Source organism: Oncorhynchus masou, chromosome 6 (assembly GCF_036934945.1).
Source record: "Oncorhynchus masou masou isolate Uvic2021 chromosome 6, UVic_Omas_1.1, whole genome shotgun sequence".
Classification (NCBI taxonomy): domain Eukaryota; kingdom Metazoa; phylum Chordata; class Actinopteri; order Salmoniformes; family Salmonidae; genus Oncorhynchus; species Oncorhynchus masou.
Genome location: NC_088217.1, coordinates 22,074,524 through 22,096,569, shown reverse-complemented (window position 1 = coordinate 22,096,569; position 22,046 = coordinate 22,074,524). Strand labels below are relative to the sequence as shown.

General features: G+C 47.1%; 1 protein-coding gene across 1 annotated transcript; it reads right to left on the bottom strand.

Annotated features, from left to right (window-relative positions):
- Window positions 1–4,917: 4,917 nt before the first annotated feature.
- LOC135541030 (C->U-editing enzyme APOBEC-2-like) lies at window positions 4,918–11,505 on the bottom strand. Its single transcript, XM_064967170.1, has 4 exons — window positions 11,203–11,505; window positions 7,408–7,692; window positions 6,719–6,993; window positions 4,918–5,296 (listed from the first exon to the last, which is right to left on the bottom strand). Exons 1-2 carry the CDS (start codon window positions 11,436–11,438, stop codon window positions 7,413–7,415), a joined length of 516 nt encoding a protein of 171 aa, XP_064823242.1. The 5' UTR covers window positions 11,439–11,505; the 3' UTR covers window positions 4,918–5,296; window positions 6,719–6,993; window positions 7,408–7,412.
- Window positions 11,506–22,046: the final 10,541 nt, after the last annotated feature.

The window sequence follows — 22,046 nt, the reverse complement described above, 5'->3', positions numbered from 1 at the left end:
ATCTGAGGACCACCCGCTCTGGGGCCACCCGCTCTGGGGCCACCCGCTCTGGGGCCACCCGCTCTGGGGCCACCCGCTCTGAGGCCACCCGCTCTGAGGCCACCCGCTCTAAGACCAAGGCATCTTAACTAGAGGAGAGGTGGGTATGCTAATAGAGGGGTTCAACCTGCTCACTACAACCACCCACTCACATCTCTTCTGTTTCTTTATGCTTGTGCTACAGTTTGATGACTGACATTCAAGTTGAATCCGAATGCTCCTCAAAATACCCAAAGGATCAAGATGTTACTGAATAGCCTTATTCTTGTGCTTCACAAACACGTTCAATAAGACTGATTTTAATGTGCAATGGAATAACACAAGCACCCCTATTCAAAGCTGCCATTCATTGGTCTTTCAAAATTGTTTCTTTGAGAAAAATTGTTGGATAATGCTAATCGCTTGGGAACTGAAATTTCCTTACAGCACCTGTGTATTAACCAGACAATGTAGACAGTACCTCAACCTGCAGAAGCTATCCCAACCCCAAGTCCTGAGCATCACAGGAATTCAATTATACTGACACAAATAATCGGATAAATCATACGTTTTCCCTATATATTTTTTCCCGTATATATTATCAATGGCAGAACATGATTTGTGTCTCACTATTTGAGGAAGAAAAAAATGTGCCATTTTGTCTTTAGCAGTTACGTTGTGTGTCTATGTGACTGTAGCCTAATTAACGAGGGGTGTATGTGTGAGGTCAGCTTGGGTGTGTGTGTCAGGGAGGGAGGGGGATGAAAGGCTAGTGTCACCTTCTCTAGGGGCTAATGCAGTAAGTGTCTGAGGAATCGAGGAAGACTGTAGCTCTATCAGGAACTATGTAAGTACACCTTGACACCTCATTTCCTGCAGGTAAACTGACTGGAGATCTGGATTTAGAATTGCCCTTGACACTGACTGGTTCTTGATTTTCAGGTGTTTGTAATAACCTAGCGTGAGGAATTTGTTAAGTGTGATTTTAGTAACTACATAATAATTACTTTGGTAAGTAATTTTAAATGTGTTAAGTTTTTTTATCATTACAATTCAACCATTATTTACCATGATCTGATATTGCCATGTACTGTATATCTACATGATATCCTTTTATCTATTAAAAAGGGGTTCCCAAACTGTGGGTACTACAAGGGATACGCAAGCAAACAAACTCTAGGCTGTACTGGCAGAGACACCAATGTGTAATTACTAAAAGTCATCATGCATTTTTTGTGTTGTCTGAGTGTTCGTTTGATGATGAACAGATTAATACCTGAATGATGGATAAACATCGGCACACCAGCAATTTAGCTTGCTAGTTTTCAAACGAATAAGCAGAGACACAATAGGTATACAGATAAGAAAATCAAAGTGAGTTTTGAGGAATACATTTTTTTTGTGTGTGAATGTTTGACCCCTGCAGAAAATGCTGGTATCCCAAAAGCCTTTGCAGTCGGTCACTGTCATGGTTCTCATTGTCTTCAGTCAGTCGCTGTCATGGTTCTCATTGTCTTCAGTCAGTCGCTGTCATGGTTCTCATCGTCTTCAGTCAGTCGCTGTCATGGTTCTCATCGTCTTCAGTCAGTCGCTGTCATGGTTCTCATCGTCTTCAGTCAGTCGCTGTCATGGTTCTCATCGTCTTCAGTCAGTCGCTGTCATGGTTCTCATCGTCTTCAGTCAGTCGCTGTCAGGAGAATGAAAGGTACGTGACGGGTTCCTCTAAAGCAGGGGTATCAAACTCATTCTACGGAGGGCCGACTGTCTGCAGGTTTTTGATTTTCCTTTCAATTAAGACCTAGACAACCAGGTGAGGGGAGTACTAATTAACAACTTTAAATAATCAATCAAGTACGAGGGTGGAGCGAAAACCTGCAGACACTCAGTCTTCTGTAGAATGAGTTTGACACATGTGCTCTAAAGCACAAGTATTCAACTCTTACGAGGCCAGAGGCCTGCTGGTTTTATGTTCTACCTGATAATGAATTGCAACCATCTGGTGTTTCAGGGAAACAATAAAAAAAATGCAGTGGAACTGGCGACGATGTCCAGAGTTGAGTTTGAGGGCTCTAAAGGTTTCTTCCTTTATTTTTAACAACTTTTGAACATACTAAAGGTTGCTGAAGTCTGTTATGTGTTGCTAGCAAACTATACCCTACAGCTCTCTCCTCGAAGTCCCATCTCCTTTATCATATTTCTATCACACTGTTATCTGAACACATTACTGTATTCCTCTCTTCCCCCCTCCTATCTCTGCCTCCCTCTACCCCTGCCCTCCTCTCCTTTCTAACTTAACACCACCCCTCCCCTGTCCCCTCCTCTTCTCTCCACCCCTCCCCTGTCCCCTCCTCTTCTCTCCACCCCTCCCCTGTCCCCTCCTCTTCCCCCCTCCTATCTCTGCCTCCCTCTACCCCTGCCCTCCTCTCCTTTCTAACTTAACACCACCCCTCCCCTGTCCCCTCCTCTTCTCTCCACCCCTCCCCTGTCCCCTCCTCTTCTCTCCACCCCTCCCCTGTCCCCTCCTCTTCTCTCCACCCCTCCCCTGTCCCCTCCTCTTCTCCCCCCTCCTATCTCTGCCTCCCTCTACCCCTGCCCTCCTCTCCTTTCTAACTTAACACCACCACTCCCCTGTCCCCCCTCCTCTTCTCTCCTCCCCCTCCCCCTGTCCCCTCCTCTTCTCTCCACCCCTCCCCTCAACCCCATCCCGGTCTTCTCTCCTGGCCTCTCCCCTGCCCCTCAACCCCATCCCGGGCTACACCCCCCTGGCCTCTCCCCTGCTCTCAACCCCATCCCGGGCTACACCCCCCTGGCCTCTCCCCTGCTCTCAACCCCATCCCGGGCTACACCCCCCTGGCCTCTCCCCTGCTCTCAACCCCATCCCGGGCTACACCCCCCTGGCGTCTCTCCTGCTCTCAACCCCATCCCGGGCTACACCCCTCTGGCCTCTCCCCTGCTCTCAACCCCATCCCGGGCTACACCCCCCTGGCCTCTCCCCTGCTCTCAACCCCATCCCGGGCTACACCCCCCTGGCCTCTCCCCTGCTCTCAACCCCATCCCGGGCTACACCCCCCTGGCCTCTCCCCTGCTCTCAACCCACGCCCTGCTGGCTATCAGTCTGGGGAGACTAGCCACAAGAGGTCAGTGGAGAGACTTATGAGAAACTTATTCGGCCCCCACCTCATGGAACTCTCTGAAGGGTGATCCATAGACCCCTCAACTCCCTAACTACACTGCACATTTCCACAGTTACTTACCCCAGTGCTTCACAGATCTCATACACTCATTATTTGAATGGAAATGATAATCAACATAGTCAAGGTGCTCAGAATCATCTCTATTTCTAATTCTTTGCTTTGAATGTCAATGAGTATGTTAGGCTACTGTCTGTAAGTCTGTAACATGGACCATGTCTCTTCTTCATGGCTAGCTGCTTGGAGCCTGCTAGATTTAGCATGTTTTTCAGATATCAGATCTCTGTGAAGAAGTACTGTTCAGTCAGAGATGTAAATGTCACCCAGTGTTGTGTGCAACAATGCATGGTTGTCTCATTACAATACGCTTTCCTTATCTGCTGATGATGAGTTCAGTCATTCTTAAATGGTTCTTAATTTACTCCAAAGCTCTCTTACATTCTATAATATGACTTCACAGGAACTGAGAGATTGCTCTGACTCCCCTGTCTCTGATGGTCGGTAACATGTTATCCCCAATGTTTTAGTGCCTCTACTCCATGAAGGGTGGCTGACTGGTGGCGCTCAGCATTCCGAGTCTGGAACGTGAGACTAGAGGCAGCGCTCTCTAGACTAGGCCAGAGTATGACTTTATCTAGATAACTCAACAACTCACAAGACTACTCTAGAGCATGGCTTTATCTAGATAACTCAACAGCCCACAAGACTATGCTAGAGCATGGCTTTATCTAGATAACTCAACAGCCCACAAGACTACGCTAGAGCATGGCTTTATCTAGATAACTCAACAACCCACAAGACTACGCTAGAGCATGACTTTATCATGTTACGTTCCCCAGTTTATGTGTTGTAGTTTGTATGTTTGCATGTGTTTATTTCAGGAAATGGCTTCCTGAAATCCCTCAAGCAGCTGATTGGTCGACTCCAGGGCTAATTGGAGAGCTGACCCCGCCCCTCGTCAAGACAGCTGTCTCCAATTACCCATTCATTCTGAAGACATATAAATGCCAGTGTTCTGTTCAGGAGAGAGAGATTTGCTGGGAGGTCATTGCAGAGATTTTGCTAGAGAGATTTTCTGGGAGGTCATTGCTGAGAGTTGGTATGTTTTGTTAGTTTGTTGCTCAGATAGAGCTTATTTGATGTCCTTTGTTTCTTAGTTTGTTTGTGAAATTGTTTAATATTCTGTTTCATTTGTTCCCAGGGGGGAAGGGGAAGGCACCTAGGGAGTGCTTAGGCAAGAGGCCCGTGGGCATACATATACCCGTAGCATATTCGCTGTCTAGGCACACTAGGTAAGACCTGGGCGGACCACCCCCTTGTATTTTGGTTAGGGCACCAGGTGGTGCTAAATTAGGTAAGTAGTGGGTAGGCAGGTAAGATAGGAGAGGGGGGGCTTTGAGATTTACTTTCTTTGCTTTGGTTCCGTCCAGCCCCTTTTCCCCATATTACCGTGTGAAGGAATAAAGTCCTGGCAAACGGTACCACATTCTGTCTGTTGTCATTCTTTCTTGCACCTACAGTCCATACCTTTTTCACTTCACGGAGAGTTTAGTTGTAGCAGGGTGTTGCGTTCCCTCTTCATAGAGGCGTGCGTAACACTAGATAACTCAACAACCAAAGCTTCCTTCTCTGAGTTCCATGGATTATTACCAGGTTTTCAACTAGCCCCCTGAATGTTGCCCTTGAAGAAGCAAACAATAGTGCAGATATGAAACATTATATTTGTGCAGAGACAGTAGGAAACATACTTCGAGGACACAGAAGGAGAAGGACAAATTATTATAACTTCAATTGTAATAATAATAATATATCATTTATCCTTGAATTATAACCCAGGAGTGCATCATTGCAAAGCCTTCATCTTGACATTGACAATTAATCCACAGATGAACCAGCAAACACGCGTCCTGTGAGAACAACTCCAGAACGGAAAATGGAAGCTGCGACAGAGAGTTCCATATGGAGGGGAGGTCTGTAGCTGGCTTCATAGAGGGGTGTAGAGCAGGATGGCTTGACGCACAAGCACCCAAACTGCTCACATCACTGAGGATGCTGGGATAGTGGAGGTGGCAGGTGATGGGTGAATTCTAGAGCGAGAGAAGGAGAGAATATTGACATCAACAGCAACTCAAAACGCATTGCCATCACCTCATCAGAAAGATAAGAAGAATACTACACATCTCATGGTTTGCTGACTAACCCAAAGGGAACTCCAACTAACCTTTATGGCTCTATTCAATCCATATCGCGGAAGTACAGCGTTACAGCTCCATTGAAATTTAAAGGCAATATTTCCACGTTAGCAGATACTGCATTCCCAGTAAGTGCTGCATTTCGCTACACGCGCAATAACATCTGCTAACCATGTGTATGTGACCAATAAGATCTGCAACCATGTGTATGTGACCAATAAGATCTGCTAACCATGTGTATGTGACCAATAACATCTGCTAACCATGTGTATGTGACCAATAACATCTGCTAACCTCTTGTATGTGACCAATAACATCTGCTAACCATGTGTATTTGACCAATAACATCTGCTAACCATGTGTATGTGACCAATAACATCTGCTAACCATGTGTATGTGACCAATAACATCTGCTAACCATGTGTATGTGACCAATAACATCTGCTAACCATGTGTATGTGACCAATAACATCTGCTAACCATGAGTATGTGACCAATAACATCTGCTAACCATGAGTATGTGACCAATAACATCTGCTAACCATGAGTGTGTGACCAATAACATCTGCTAACCATGAGTATGTGACCAATAACATCTGCTAACCATGAGTGTGTGACCAATAACATCTGCTAACCATGAGTGTGTGACCAATAACATCTGCTAACCATGAGTATGTGACCAATAACATCTGCTAACCATGAGTATGTGACCAATAACATCTGCTAACCATGAGTATGTGACCAATAACATCTGCTAACCATGTGTATGTGACCAATAACATCTGCTAACCATGTGTATGTGACCAATAACATCTGCTAACCATGTGTATGTGACCAATAACATCTGCTAACCATGTGTATGTGACCAATAACATCTGCTAACCATGAGTATGTGACCAATAACATCTGCTAACCATGAGTATGTGACCAATAACATCTGCTAACCATGAGTATGTGACCAATAACATCTGCTAACCATGTGTATGTGACCAATAACATCTGCTAACCATGTGTATGTGACCAATAACATCTGCTAACCATGTGCATGTGACCAATAACATCTGCTAACCATGAGTATGTGACCAATAACATCTGCTAACCATGAGTATGTGACCAATAACATCTGCTAACCATGAGTATGTGACCAATAACATCTGCTAACCATGTGTATGTGACCAATAACATCTGCTAACCATGTGCATGTGACCAATAACATCTGCTAACCATGAGTATGTGACCAATAACATCTGCTAACCATGAGTATGTGACCAATAACATCTGCTAACCATGAGTATGTGACCAATAACATCTGCTAACCATGTGCATGTGACCACTAAGAACCCCAGGATTGAAGGTGAGCCTCCAGCCTTCAGCACCATTCCTCCTGAATGTCAGCAGCTGCCCTCATTAAGCAGCAGTTCATCAGCCAGGGGAATAGCTGTATCTGTTGTTCTGTCTCACTGGGGTCACCCTCGTTAGCTTCATTGCTCTGGCCTGTTGGGCTGGCCCCTCACTGGCTTTGCATGTTCCATCTGTGAGATCATCTCTGGGATCAGTCTTGTGACTGCAGGTGTCTGTGCATCCCGGCATACCTGCATGTGAAGAGTTTATTTCCAAAACTCTATATCCACCAATTTTTCACATTGTGTTTTTTCATCAGAAATAATTGCTTATGGGTACCTTCATGCTTGTGTAAAATATAACAGTTATTTGTTAGATATTTGTTACACTTCACTGTGTAAAAGCTAGCAGTACTACTTATTTATCTGAGAGTGAGCCTGATATATAACATTATGCAAAATAACATGATTATTTGTCATTATAAAACCATGAAGTAACAGATTTTAAACAGCGTCTGTCATTGAACAATAAACAATAAGCTAATTTACCAACATTCTGAAAATGGATATCTAGCTTTTTGGAATGAAACTCTTCATGTGTATCTAGCCTGCATAAGTGTGCATATGTAGCCCTATCAAACGTGTGTTCCTCTCCCTTACACTCACTGTGATCACTGCATGATTTCGGCCAGTTTCTCGTGGTAGTACTCATCGTTGTCCTGGCAGTCCTCCAAGGGGGTGAACGTTAGGTCGTCGTTCTCTACAAAAGTGTCCCAGACATAGGTGAAGTCCATGGGCTTCATCATCCTCAGCTTGCAGCCCGCTTGGATCTCTTGCTCCTCCCACTCAAACAGCCGGGCTGAAAATAGGGTCATCTTGATGGTCTTCCCTGCCCGGAGGGCCTCTGTGATCTTAGCCGCGCAGGCCGCACAAGGGCTGGATGACATGTACCTGGGACAGGGGAGGGGGTAAAGATTAATTAGGCACATGTGAGGAGGTCATAAAGAGGGTTCTAATCTTTTAATTTAGTGCTGCTAACTTCCTGTGAAACGGGCCACCGCTATCTGTGTAGATACTATGTATATGTATGTGTGACTGTGTATTTGACATGCGACAGTGTATTTAAGAGATAGTTACCATGCAGGTGACCGTGTACTTGAGAGATAGTTACCAGGTGACAGGTTATTTGACCGATAGTTACCAGGTGACAGTGTATGTGAGAGATAGTTACAACGTGACAGTTTATTTGAGAGATAGATACCAGGTGACTGTATGTTTGAGAAATACGCACCAGATGACAGTGTATTTGACAGCAGGGTCGTAGTCTGTAGAGCAGGGCAGGGTCGAGCAGGGCAGGGTAGAGCAGGGCAGGGTAGAGAAGGGTAGAGCTGGGCAGGGTAGAGCTGAGCAGGGTAGAGCTGGGTAGGGCAGGGTAGGGCAGGGCAGGGTAGGGCAGGGCAGGGTAGAGCAGGGCAGGGTAGAGCAGGGCAGGGTAGGGCAGGGCAGGGTAGGGCAGGGTAGAGCAGGGTAGAGCAGGGTAGGGCAGGGTAGGGCAGGGTAGAGGGGAGAGCAGGGTAGAGCAGGGTAGGGCAGGGCAGGGTAGGGCAGGGTAGAGCAGGGTAGAGCAGGGCAGGGTAGGGCAGGGCAGGGTAGAGCAGGGTAGGGCAGGGTAGAGCAGGGTAGGGCAGGGTAGAGCAGGGTAGGGCAGGGAAGAGCAGGGCAGGGTAGAGCAGGGTAGAGCATGGTAGGGCAGTGTAGGGCAGGGTAGGGCAGGGTAGAGCAGGGTAGGGCAGGGTAGGGTATAGCAGGGTAGAGCAGGGTAGGGCAGGGTAGGGCAGGGTAGAGCAGGGTAGAGCAGGGAAGGGCAGGGTAGAGCAGGGTAGAGCAGGGTAGGGTAGAGCAGGGTACAGCAGGGTACGGCAGGGTAGGGCAGGGTAAAGCAGGGTAGAGTAGAGCAGGGTAGGGCAGGGCAGGGTAGGGCAGGGTAGAGCAGGGTAGGGCAGGGCAGGGTAGAGCAGGGTAGAGCAGGGTAGGGTAGAGCAGGGTAGAGCAGGGTAGGGCAGAGCAGGGTAGGGTAGAGCAGGGTAGAGCAGGGTAGGGCAGGGTAGAGCAGGGTAGAGCAGGGTAGAGCAGGGTAGAGTAGAGCAGGGTAGGGCAGGGTAGAGCAGGGTAGAGCAGGGCAGGGTAGAGCAGGGCAGGGTAGAGCAGGGTAGAGCAGGGTAGGGTAGAGCAGGGTAGAGCAGGGTAGGGTAGAGCAGGGTAGAGCAGGGTAGGGCAGAGCAGGGTAGAGCAGGGTAGAGCAGGGTAGAGCAGGGTAGGGCAGGGTAGAGCAGGGTAGAGCAGGGTAGAGCAGGGTAGGGTAGAGCAGGGTAGGGCAGGGTAGGGCAGGGTAGGGTAGAGCAGGGTAGGGCAGGGTAGGGCAGGGTAGAGCAGGGCAGGGTAGAGCAGGGTAGAGCAGGGTAGAGCAGGGTAGATCAGGGTAGGTTAGAGCAGGGTAGGGCAGGGTAGGGCAGGGTAGAGCAGGGTAGAGCAGGGTAGGGCAGGGCAGGGTAGAGCAGGGTAGGGTAGAGCAGGGTAGGGTAGAGCAGGGCAGGGTAGGGCAGGGTAGAGCAGGGTAGGGCAGGGTAGAGCAGGGTAGGGCAGGGTAGAGCAGGGTAGGGCAGGGTAGAGCAGGGTAGGGCAGGGTAGGGCAGGGTAGGGCAGGGTAGAGCAGGGTAGGGCAGGGCAGGGTAGAGCAGGGTAGAGCAGGGTAGGGCAGGGTAGGGCAGGGTAGAGCAGGGTAGAGCAGGGTAGGGCAGGGTAGAGCAGGGTAGGGCAGGGTAGAGCAGGGTAGGGTAGAGCAGGGTAGGGCAGGGTAGAGCAGGGTAGGGTAGAGCAGGGTAGAGCAGGGTAGAGCAGGCAGAAAGACAGGAGTACAGGACTAATTTTAGTCGTAGACTAGCTCTGTATTATTAGCCCTCTGACTCAATGACCCACTTCAACATTAACCATGGCAAGACCAGGGCAGGCCCAGCAGGGCTCGTTGTGGCCCGTGGTAGTGGCCAAGATCACCCCACTGGTACAGTGGATGGTCAGTACTAACTGCACAGGACAGAGGTACAGTACTACACTATCTAGCTAGAAACACAATTATGCTCACAAACCCTGATCTTCACCCTTATTATAGCCCTAACCCTAAGATGAAAACAAGAGCAAATAGCTTACACTTGTGCTCATCAGTTTGGACAATATTTCCACATTGTCCCTGTCTAGTAATCATCTAGGCAGTTATATTTGGTGATGTGGTCAGATGGTGATAACAGTCACTTGAAACGATAGTTTTAGTCACTCACCACAAACTAAAAGAAGTGCATACTCTAGCCTTGTAAAAATGACTTTTAGCATCTTCACACTTCTCCAGTTCTTCCTCCCAATAAGGTATGTCCAAGGATTCTGGAAACCGGACCCAGTTCAAATGTTTTGATTATGAGACGGCAATTTTGAAAATAGCAGGGCCGAGTCGTGTGTGTCTCATGGAGGCTAACAATGGATGGCTAGTGAACTGGGAAGTGACTCCTACAGTAATCATTGAGTCATCCACAGGCTCTGTCCACAGAGAAGTGTGTTGTTAATCCCTTTCATTTCGTCAACTGTGTGCTATACAGTACATATTGCATTTTGTTGCAGTGTCAACAAATGTAACCCCCAACACAGTGACACCAGATGGTGGGGTGATAAAAAAGACAGAGGGTATTTCCGTACCCTGGGCTGCTCCTACAAACCAAGACTCTCACACCTCATCCACCCTGCACAGAATCCTAAACACATATCAACTCAGAATGGAAAAATCCCTTAAAGTTGTAACTTAACCAAGCCCCTCACTGCTGCAACATGACCCAGTATGATAACACACCAACTCACAGGGGATCACCCAATGACTGTGCAACTCTATAGGCCTCTAATGGTCAACCAATGACTGGGCCGGATGGAATTTGTGGAAGCACATTTAAGCCCCCAGAAGTCCATTGAAATAAATGCCTGTGGAATTGATTTAACCAGATTCTACCAAACATGGGAACATACTATATTATTGATTAGATAAGCAGACAACACTATGAAGGTAATGAAAACTTTCGATGAAACTATCTGGTAGTTTACCTTAATTTTGGATATAATTTTACTTTATGGTAAAACTCAGTGGCTATGTTCTGCCTGACATTTGACCTCTTATTTTAGAGTGACACTGCTGTCACAATGTTAAGTCGTATGGCCAGTCACAGCGAAACCACTGTAGACGTTCCAGTGTTTCACAGAGTTCTAGTGTTCAACGGAGTTCTAGTGTTCAACAGAGTTCTAGTGTTCAACAGAGTTCGACGGTGTTCCACAGCATTCTAAACCCATTTCCTCCTGTCACATTGGAATGAAAGCAGCAGGAGACAGAGACATACAGTACAGACACACATGGTATCTGTTGTCACCCACCCTTCCATGATTTCACAAGGAGGAAGCTCAATTGTTTCGTACTCTCCATCTGCTCCGTGAGCCTCCACCGCCCCGTTAGCCATGTCTTTATTAGCTGTGGCTCCCTCCTCCATTGGGACCTCTCCGTTCATCTCCGTCTTCACCTCTTTCTTGATCTCCACCGCTGTCTTTGTTGTCCTCTCTTTCTTCCTAACCATCAGTTTACTGTTGGCAGTAGCACCATTCTTGTCGGCCATGGTGACTGGTCTTGGAATGGTAGTCCTGTGAGTGTGAGGAGTGTGTGTGTGAGTGAGGTATATGAGAAGGGGAGGGGGCTGGGGTTGAAGCAGAAATAGGGAAAGAAGACAGGAGGGTTACAGAGAGAGATAGAGGGGAACAGGGGGTAGCAGAGAGAGAGAGAGGGGAACAGGGGGTAGCAGAGAGAAAGAGAGGGGAACAGGGGGTAGCAGAGAGAGAGAGAGGGGAACAGGGGGTAGCAGAGAGAGAGGGGAACAGGAGGTAGCAGAGAGAGAGGGGAACAGGAGGTAGCAGAGAGAGAGGGGAACAGGAGGTAGCAGAGAGAGAGGGGGAACCGGATGGGGGTAGCAGAGAGAGAGAGAGGGGAACATTTAAGCAGAAGAGAGAGAGGGGAACAGGGGGTAGCAGAAGAGAGGGGAACAGGAGGTACCAGAGAGAGGGGAACAGGAGGTAGCTAGGGGAACAGGAGGTAGCAGAGAGAGAGCAGACAACAGGGGGTAGCAGAGAGAGAGAGGGGAAAGGGGGTAGCAGAGAGAGAGAGAGGGGAAACAGGGGTAGCAGAGAGAGAAGAGGGGAACAGGGGGTAGCAGAGAGAGAGGGGAACAGGGGGTAGCAGAGAGAGAGGGAACAGGAGGTAGCAGAGAGAGAGGGGAACAGGAGGTAGCAGAGAGAGAGGGGAACAGGAGGTAGCAGAGAGAGAGAGGGGAACAGGAGGTAGCAGAGAGACAAGAGGGGAACAGGAGGTAGCAGAGAGAGCAAGAGGGGAACAGGAGGTAGCAGAGTGAGCAAGAGGGGAACAGGAGGTAGCAGAGAGAGAGGGGAACAGGAGGTAGCAGAGAGAGAGGGGAACAGGAGGTCAGCATTGGAAGGGGAACAGGAGGTAGCAGAGAGAGCAAGAGGGGAACAGGAGGTAGCAGAGAGAGCAAGATGGGAACAGGAGGTAGCAGAGAGAGCAAGAGGGGAACAGGAGGTAGCAGAGAGAGCAAGAGGGGAACAGGAGGTAGCAGAGAGAGCAAGAGGGGAACAGGAGGTAGCAGAGAGAGAGGGGAACAGGAGGTAGCAGAGAGAGGGGAACAGGAGGTAGCAGAGAGAGAAGGGAACAGGAGGTAACAGAGAGAGAAGGGAACAGGAGGTAGCTTTGAGAGAGAAGGGAACAGGAGGTAGCAGAGAGAGGGGAACAGGGGTAGCAGAGAGAGAGGGGAACAGGGGGTAGCAGAGAGAGAGGGGAAGGGGGTATAGGGGGTAGCAGAGAGAGAGGGGAACAGGGGGTAGCAGAGAGAGAGGGGAACAGGAGGTAGCAGAGAGGGGAACAGGAGGTAGCAGAGAGAGAGGGGAACAGGAGGTAGCAGAGAGAGAGAGGGGAACAGGAGGTAGCAGAGAGAGCAAGAGGGGAACAGGAGGTAGCAGAGAGAGCAAGAGGGGAACAGGAGGTAGCAGAGAGAGCAAGAGGGGAACAGGAGGTAGCAGAGAGAGAGGGGAACAGGAGGTAGCAGAGAGAGAGGGGAACAGGAGGTAGCAGAGAGAGCAAGAGGGGAACAGGAGGTAGCAGAGAGAGCAAGAGGGGAACAGGAGGTAGCAGAGAGAGCAAGAGGGGAACAGGAGGTAGCAGAGAGAGCAAGAGGGGAACAGGAGGTAGCAGGGAGAGCAAGAGGGGAACAGGAGGTAGCAGAGAGAGCAAGAGGGGAACAGGAGGTAGCAGAGAGAGAGGGGAACAGGAGGTAGCAGAGAGAGAAGGGAACAGGAGGTAACAGAGAGAGAAGGGAACAGGAGGTAGCAGAGAGAGAAGGGAACAGGAGGTAGCAGAGAGAGGGGAACAGGGGGTAGCAGAGAGAGAGGGGAACAGGGGGTAGCAGAGAGAGAGGGGAACAGGGGTAGCAGAGAGAGGGGAACAGGGGTAGCAGAGAGAGAGGGGAACAGGAGGTAGCAGAGAGAGAGGGGAACAGGAGGTAGCAGAGAGAGAGGGGAACAGGAGGTAGCAGAGAGAGAGGGGAACAGGAGGTAGCAGAGAGAGCAAGAGGGGAACAGGAGGTAGCAGAGAGAGAGGGGAACAGGAGGTAGCAGAGAGAGAGGGGAACAGGAGGTAGCAGAGAGAGAGGGGAACAGGAGGTAGCAGAGAGAGAGGGGAACAGGAGGTAGCAGAGAGAGAGGGGAACAGGAGGTAGCAGAGAGAGCAAGAGGGGAACAGGAGGTAGCAGAGAGAGCAAGAGGGGAACAGGAGGTAGCAGAGAGAGCAAGAGGGGAACAGGAGGTAGCAGAGAGAGCAAGAGGGGAACAGGAGGTAGCAGAGAGAGAGGGGAACAGGAGGTAGCAGAGAGAGAAGGGAACAGGAGGTAACAGAGAGAGAAGGGAACAGGAGGTAGCAGAGAGAGAAGGGAACAGGAGGTAGCAGAGAGAGGGGAACAGGAGGTAGCAGAGAGAGCAAGAGGGGAACAGGAGGTAGCAGAGAGAGCAAGAGGGGAACAGGAGGTAGCAGAGAGAGCAAGAGGCGAACAGGAGGTAGCAGAGAGAGAGGGGAACAGGAGGTAGCAGAGAGAGAAGGGAACAGGAGGTAGCAGAGAGAGAGGGGAACAGGAGGTAGCAGAGAGAGAAGGGAACAGGAGGTAACAGAGAGAGAAGGGAACAGGAGGTAGCAGAGAGAGAAGGGAACAGGAGGTAGCAGAGAGAGAGGGGAACAGGAGGTAGCAGAGAGAGCAAGAGGGGAACAGGAGGTAGCAGAGAGAGCAAGAGGGGAACAGGAGGTAGCAGAGAGAGCAAGAGGGGAACAGGAGGTAGCAGAGAGAGCAAGAGGGGAACAGGAGGTAGCAGAGAGAGCAAGAGGGGAACAGGAGGTAGCAGAGAGAGAGAGGGGAACAGGAGGTAGCAGAGAGAGAGGGGGAACAGGAGGTAGCAGAGAGAGAAGGGAACAGGAGGTAACAGAGAGAGAAGGGAACAGGAGGTAGCAGAGAGAAGGGAACAGGAGGTAGCAGAGAGAGAAGGGAACAGGAGGTAGCAGAGAGAGGGGAACAGGGGGTAGCAGAGAGAGAGGGGAACAGGGGGTAGCAGAGAGAGAGGGGAACAGGGGGTAGCAGAGAGAGAGGGGAACAGGGGGTAGCAGAGAGAGAGGGGAACAGGAGGTAGCAGAGAGAGAGGGGAACAGGAGGTAGCAGAGAGAGAGAGGGGAACAGGAGGTAACAGAGAGAGAGGGGAACAGGAGGTAGCAGAGAGAGAGGGGAACAGGAGGTAGCAGAGAGAGAGGGGAACAGGAGGTAGCAGAGAGAGAGGGGAACAGGAGGTAGCAGAGAGAGAGGGGAACAGGAGGTAGCAGAGAGAGAGGGGAACAGGAGGTAGCAGAGAGAGAGGGGAACAGGAGGTAGCAGAGAGAGAGGGGAACAGGAGGTAGCAGAGAGAGGGGAACAGGAGGTAGCAGAGAGAGAGGGGAACAGGAGGTAGCAGAGAGAGAGGGGAACAGGAGGTAGCAGAGAGAGAGGGGAACAGGAGGTAGCAGAGAGAGAGAGGGGAACAGGAGGTAGCAGAGAGAGCAAGAGGGGAACAGGAGGTAGCAGAGAGAGCAAGAGGGGAACAGGAGGTAGCAGAGAGAGCGAGAGGGGAACATGAGGTAGCAGAGAGAGAGGGGAACATGAGGTAGCAGAGAGAACGAGAGGGGAACATGAGGTAGCAGAGAGAGGGGAACGGGAGGTAGCAGAGAGAGAGAGAGAGTGGAACGGGAGGTAGCAGAGAGAGAGTGGAACGGGAGGTAGCAGAGAGAGAGAGGGGAACAGGGGGTAGCAGAGAGAGAGAGAGGGCAACAGGGGGTAGCAGAGAGAGTGATAGAGGGGAACAGGGGTAGCAGAGAGAGAGAGAGGGGGGAACAGGGGGTAGCAGAGAGAGAGATAGAGAAACAGGGGGTAGCAGAGAGAGAGAGAGGGCAACAGGGGGTAGAGAGAGAGAGAGAGCAGAGCAGAGCAGAGGTCAGATGAGCTCCTGCATTTTTCAGCATTTTCTTTAAAAAAGATAGATTAGGAGTTAGGTAAACTTGGATGTTTTGTCAGGAAACATACTGGATTCTACAACATGACCCCCACTTCAAATCAAAACTTAAAACCTACAACCTGATTTTGGTCGGAATTACGGAATCACCTGGAAGGTTCACAACTACCAAGATTTATTACTCTATACAGCAAATTCTCTGGAAAACAACAGAAACCTGAAAACACCATCCAACCTGGAACTGAGTGAGTAATGTTTAGTCTGAAACTATATTTTATCTCCAAAAGCCAAGAAGAAAAATACACAACATTACTTTATAATGACTGAATTCTAACATAATTCTGCCAAGCTTGATACAGCTTCAACTAGCACTGACGTGTCAAGTGAGAGGTGTCAAAGCCCATTAGACCAACAATGGCAGGAGAGTCACACAGTCTACCCCAACCAAATGGAGAGGCCTTAGAAGCTCCCTCCCGCTGTTCAGAGGTAATTAAAATACAGAACCCTGTGCATTGCAAGAATGATAAAGCAAGAAAAGACTACAAAATGAAGCTCCTTATGGAAAATCAAGAGACACTTTTTGCTGACTATTACAAAAATGGGAACATCAGCAACCTTATCTTCCACACAAACCATCCCCTGGCATGGCACAGTGCTATATTAGCACACTACCCCTTTGTTAAGAGAGGGGGGTTAACGAGGGGTGGAAACTCAGAATACTTGATAACGAGGACTCTGAGTCAGGTAATATAAATATCTATAAGTCCAGAACAGTAATGGTACAGGGTAACCCCAAACAGTTTCAGCTGGACTTTCACCTAATCAAAGAATTAGCCCAGCAGGAGAAGTTCTCCCTTGATAAAGATACCCCCACCCCGAGCGGGTCAGACCAGACCTCTTCATTATGTAACCCCACAGACGAGCAACCCCCAGTGGAGAGTCAACCTCCCAGCACAGATTACCACTCCCTCATTGAAATGAAGAACAAATTCACCCAGCTAGAGGTGAGGCAGGTGGAGCTGGAACAGCAGGTGATTACACTTCAGTCAGCACAGACACAGACAACAGTCCAGTACAACAACACCCCCTTAACCAGACCCGGAATGCTTGAGAGAGACATACAGTGCCTTGCGAAAGTATTCGGCCCCCTTGAACTCTGCGACCTTTTGCCAGATTTCAGGCTTCAAACATAAAGATATAAAACTGTATTTTTTTTGTGAAGAATCAACAACAAGTGGGACACAATCATGAAGTGGAATGACATTTATTGGATATTTCAAACTTTTTTAACAAATCAAAAACTGAAAAATTGGGCGTGCAAAATTATTCAGCCCCTTTACTTTCAGTGCAGCAAACTCTCTCCAGAAGTTCAGTGAGGATCTCTGTATATGTTTTTGCTCTTTATTATTATTCTCTATTCGCCATAAGCCTACAGGTTCCCAAATGGGAACTACACTCCCCCCCCCCCCCCGTTCAGCTCAAACGGTGGCGCAGGGAAAGCACAAATATTCTTAAAAATATTTAACCTCCACACATTAACAAGTCCAATACCTTAAATGAAAGATAAACACCTTGTTCATCCACCCAGCGTGTCAGATTTTTAAAATGTTTTACAGCGAAAACATAGCACATATTTATGTTAAACCACCACTAGGAAAGCATACAATATGTAGCCACATTGCTATGCAAAATAGCAGAATCACAAACGCAGGATTAAAAGAAAAATAATTCACTAACCTTTTGAAAATCTTCATCAGATGACAGTAATAGCACATGTTACACAGTACATTTATGTTTTTTTCAATAATATGCAATTTATATCCATATATCTCCGTTTACATTGAGCCATGTTCAAAAATGCATCAAAAATGTCCGGAGAAATTATAAATAGCTCCGACAGATAACGGCAGATAACAGCAATAAACATCATAAACTTTGACTAAATATACATGTTCTACATATATGTAGAAAGATACACTTCTTCTTAATGCAAATGCTGTGTTACATTTATTTTTAACGTTACAGAATTCGTTCACTATTCAATAATCTGAGACGGCGCTCAGACATTAGCATTATTTCTCTACTATGTTGGAGTCGACAGAAATACAATTTTATAACATAAATATTCCCTTACCTTTGATGGTCTTCGACCAGAATGTCGTGGAAGGAGTTATACTTACCTAATATAACGTTTGGATGCAGTTGGTGTGTCTTTGCATTAGCAAATGCTAACATCTTCAGGTGAGTTACCCCAAAAAGGACTTCTGATCATGAACAATTGCGCACCAAAACTTCAAAATTACATATTATATGTCGACTAAACTGGTCAAACTAAGTGCAGAATCAATCTTTAGGATGTTTTTAACGTACAAAACAATTGGCGATTAAATCAAACGAAAGGAAATCTTCTCATGCGAGCTGGAACAAAGAGACCCTTTTTGCCAAGCGCGCGCCTAAAAACTTGTGACACCTCAGTATTTTGCCCGGTCAAAGCTCGTGCTATTTTCTCCGTTCCACATCTCATTGAAAGATGAGAGCACGCTGAAGAAATAGAAACTGTTCCGAGATCCGTAGCTGGTTGGGAAGGGTGGGGGCGATGACGTCAAAGTTGGGGCAACTTTCTTAGGTGAGAGAGAGAGTTTGGGAGAATGGCTGCCCTGTGAGTTCTGCTTTACATACAGACATAATTTGAACGGTTTTAGAAGCTTTAGAGTGTTTTCTATTCAATAATAATTATTATATGCATATATTAGCAATTTTTGACAGTTTTTTTTAGTTTACTCTGGGCACACAATTCATCCAAAGGGGCAGTATTGTCCCGAGCCTTAACAGGATAATTATAGAGCCAAAAAGATTGAATATGCTCTAATTCACCCCACGGCCTTGGCCCATTGAATATGCTCTATTTCACCCCACGGCCTTGGCCCATTGAATATGCTCTATTTCACCCCACGGCCTTGGCCCATTGAATATGCTCTATTTTCACCCCACTTCCACGGCCTTGGCCCATTGAATATGCTCTATTTTCACGGCCTTGGCCCATTGAATATGCTCTATTTTCACCCCACTTCCACGGCCTTGGCCCATTGAATATGCTCTATTTCACCCCACTTCCACGGCCTTGGCCCTTGGCCCGGCCTTGGCCCATTGAATATGCTCTATTTTCACCCCACTTCCACGGCCTTGGCCCATTGAATATGCTCTATTTTCACCCCACTTCCCACGGCCTTGGCCCATTGAATATGCTCTATTTTCACCCCACTTCCACGGCCTTGGCCCATTGAATATGCTCTATTTTCACCCCACTTCCACGGCCTTGGCCCATTGAATATGCTCTATTTTCACCCCACTTCCACGGCCTTGGCCCATTGAATATGCTCTATTTTCACCCCACTTCCACAACCTTGGCCCATTGAACATGCTCTATTTCACCCCACTTCCACAGCTTTGGCCCATTGAATATGCTCTATTTTCACCATCCACTGCAGTAAACTGTTCCCAGTATAGAGAAACAGTACAGTGTTTAAAGAAACAGATCTGTGACTACAGTATGTCTTCCACTGTGTAACTCAATGCTGAGAGGGGTTTCCTATCTCCAGCACCACCTGCCCTGCTCCCAGGGTTCTCTGTGGGTTCTACGTGGTACTGCAAAATTACAAATAGAATTAGCTGGTGAGTCACCATTCAAACATATAGTGAAATCGTCATCCGCTGAATATGGACCTGATCATTTATACCAATGACGCTGTGATTATTAAATTATCCTCATATTACATTTAGCTTTGATTTGAGGATTTGAAGGCATTACAGTATTAAAGCTAGAACCCTTAATTGAAACAATCACAAAGCGGCTCCCATTTCGCTAAAAAGATATAGAATGGGTCTGGGAATATGTAACCACTCAAATTCATACGCAGAGCTATGGGTGGAAGGCTTGACCATCCATGATATCAAATGTATAGTTTTAACCATGTTTTGAAGCTATATAGTGTTTGTTTACATTTACTTTGTTTACAAACACTGGAGTAAAACAAGCGTATATTTGGGGTTCTGATGGGGTACTACTGTTGAACTAAGCTCATGAGGCATTAATAATAAGTTATATTCTTCAAGAATCATTGGGAATATATCATTCATTTACAAGTCCACAAATGTATATAGCAGCTAAGGATTCCAGTATAAGTGGGTAGTTTGACACTATCCTGCACTTTCACTGTCGTTCCACCAGAGGGGAGTGTGAGTGTGTGTGTAGTAACAAGAGGAGGACGCTTCATTGACTATCACCATTCTCTCTCTCTCTCTGTCACACACACAGTGAGGTCATTGCTGAGGTCCATACTCTGGTCCCAGATTCTCAGACATGACATCACTGTGTGAACATCAACCAGAGAGCACCACCCCCCCCCCTCAGCACAGTTTCTGTTTTCCTCTGCTTTCTCTCCTTTGCCCTCTTTCACTCTACTATCTCTCTAACGCACCTGCAACCTCTTTCTCCCTCCTCTCCCTCTTCTCTCTCAGCTCTACAGATCCCCTTAGTACTGATACCACTCTCTGGCCAGGGCGTTTCCTCTGTAACTCACTGGCCTGTGTAGCGGAGGGGGTTGAGGCTGAGCTAAAGGGATGTGGGTGGGGGGATGGAAGGGTTAGTGAATGTGTAACTGACATTTTCTCCTCTACCAGACCTTGGCTGCCCAACAACATACCAGTTACCTAAAACCAATCTCACAATTACTGTTTGACCTGGTTCAAGGTTAACAAAGTTATGCATTAGGATCCCCATTAGCTGTTGTGAAAGCAGCAGCTACTCTTCCTGGGGTCCACACAGAACATTCCATAATACAGAACTTCATACATTTTAAAACGGCACACACAGCCTACCTATCAATTATATTTTTTATTTAACTAGGCAAGTCAGTTATGAACAAATTCTTATTTACAATGCCAGCCTAGGAACAGTGGGTTAACTGCCTTGTTCAGGTGCAGAACAGCAGATTTAACCTTGTCAGCTTGGGATTTGATCCTGCAACCTCTTGGTTTCTGGCCCAACGCCCTAACCACTAGGCTACCTGCATCCATAGAGTTGTAGGTGGGGCAGAGCCCCACATTTAAATAATAAATAAAATAAATAGATAAATAAAATATATATTTTTTTAATTTAATATATATATAAAACAGGCAAGATTGTTTTTATATATATATATATATATATATATAAAAATCTTGCCTGTTTTGCATGTTATTTTTGCGCTAATATGTGTCACATATCAGTTTGCAAATAATGTATAAAAAACAAACATAATTGAGACAATAAAGCCGCATACAAACATGGTCTTTTTCTTGTATAAGGCATCTCCAAAATGCAGGTGTTTATGACTAGCTCAGTGCTTTCTGTGGTGGTCGGGCAAGCCAAAAGAAAATACAGAGCGCTGCGTCGTGATTGGCTCAGTGTTCTGTCACTCATGGGGACTCTACGTAACCACCAAGTACAACCTGAAGATCAATGACGTCATCATGATTCAGCCTTGTTTTTTTCAGTTTCCAGTTGTTTTTAAAGCACCATGAATCCAGAAGATGCCAGACTTTGGTGACAAAATTTGCCCACAAAGGACTGCCGCGCCATCTTCCTGTCCAAAGATGTATTGTATGTATTGTATGCTGCATAAATGATAATATGCCAGGGAGATGTGTACAGTATACTGTAGTTAAGAAAGTAATACTAAGTGTATGTTGTGTAGTAAGATATTAGTAGCCCATGTGTCCCTAATAATTCGGTATATTTACCCCTCTTAATATCACCTACTGTTCTGACTTGGTGGTGCACATGTAGCCTATAAACTGTTTTAGATCAATGTAATCATTGAATATTGTAAGAGCTTTCATTGTTTGCTTGTATGCCCCTTTTATTTATCCGACAGTTCTGACTTGGTGTACAGGGAGAACACCGTAAGAACGGCCCATGTTCTGAATTCTGGCGCTGTACTTTTCATAAGTGCTGAACAAATAGTTATATTGACTACGTCTAGCTCACTCTTTAATTTCTTAATTAACGGATTGCCTCTTATCCGCTTGTCGTCCGCTTATGCCATAGTTTGTACATCTCAATTGTCATTAGAAACCACATTTGCTTAAGCAAGTCAGCCATGTCAGCTATGTTTTTCTAAAATGAAGTAAATGAGGCTGAATGAACTGTTTCGCTGCCAGACAAGGTTCCACCGATAGCCAGGTGTAGCAGTAGTAAGCTGTTGGGACAGCTTTATTTAGGCCCTAACAGTTTGTGGGCACTGTTTGTCACCATTATAGTGCAATTAATGTATTGTTTAGTGCTGTGATTTGTAGTGGCTTTGCTGGCATGCATCCCACTTCAATTTTTTTTCCCCCACCGAATATTTACCTGCTAAAATCGACACTCATCGCAAAATATATGTCAAATAGGGGAGAGGCGTTGTGCCGTGAAATGTTGCTTTATCTGTTTTTTTAACAGGTCTTTTGTTAATTTGCGTAGTATTAGGTGGAAGGGAGTTCCATGCAATAATGGCTCTATAATGCTATAAGCTTTCTTGAATTTGTTCTGGATTTGGGGACTGTGAAAAGACCCCTGGTGGGGTAAGTGTGTGTATTAGATTTCACTATGCAAAAATGTG

What these genes read in the sequence shown, in the direction of transcription:
- LOC135541030 (XM_064967170.1), bottom strand. Translation starts at nt 11,438, where the DNA reads ATGGCCGACAAGAATGGTGCTACTGCCAACAGTAAACTGATGGTTAGG. An exon ending in CCTTGTGAAATCATGGAAGG is followed by an intron (nt 7,693 to 11,202) that starts GTGGGTGACAAC and finishes CCCCTGTCCCAG; the next exon opens with GTACATGTCATCCAGCCCTT.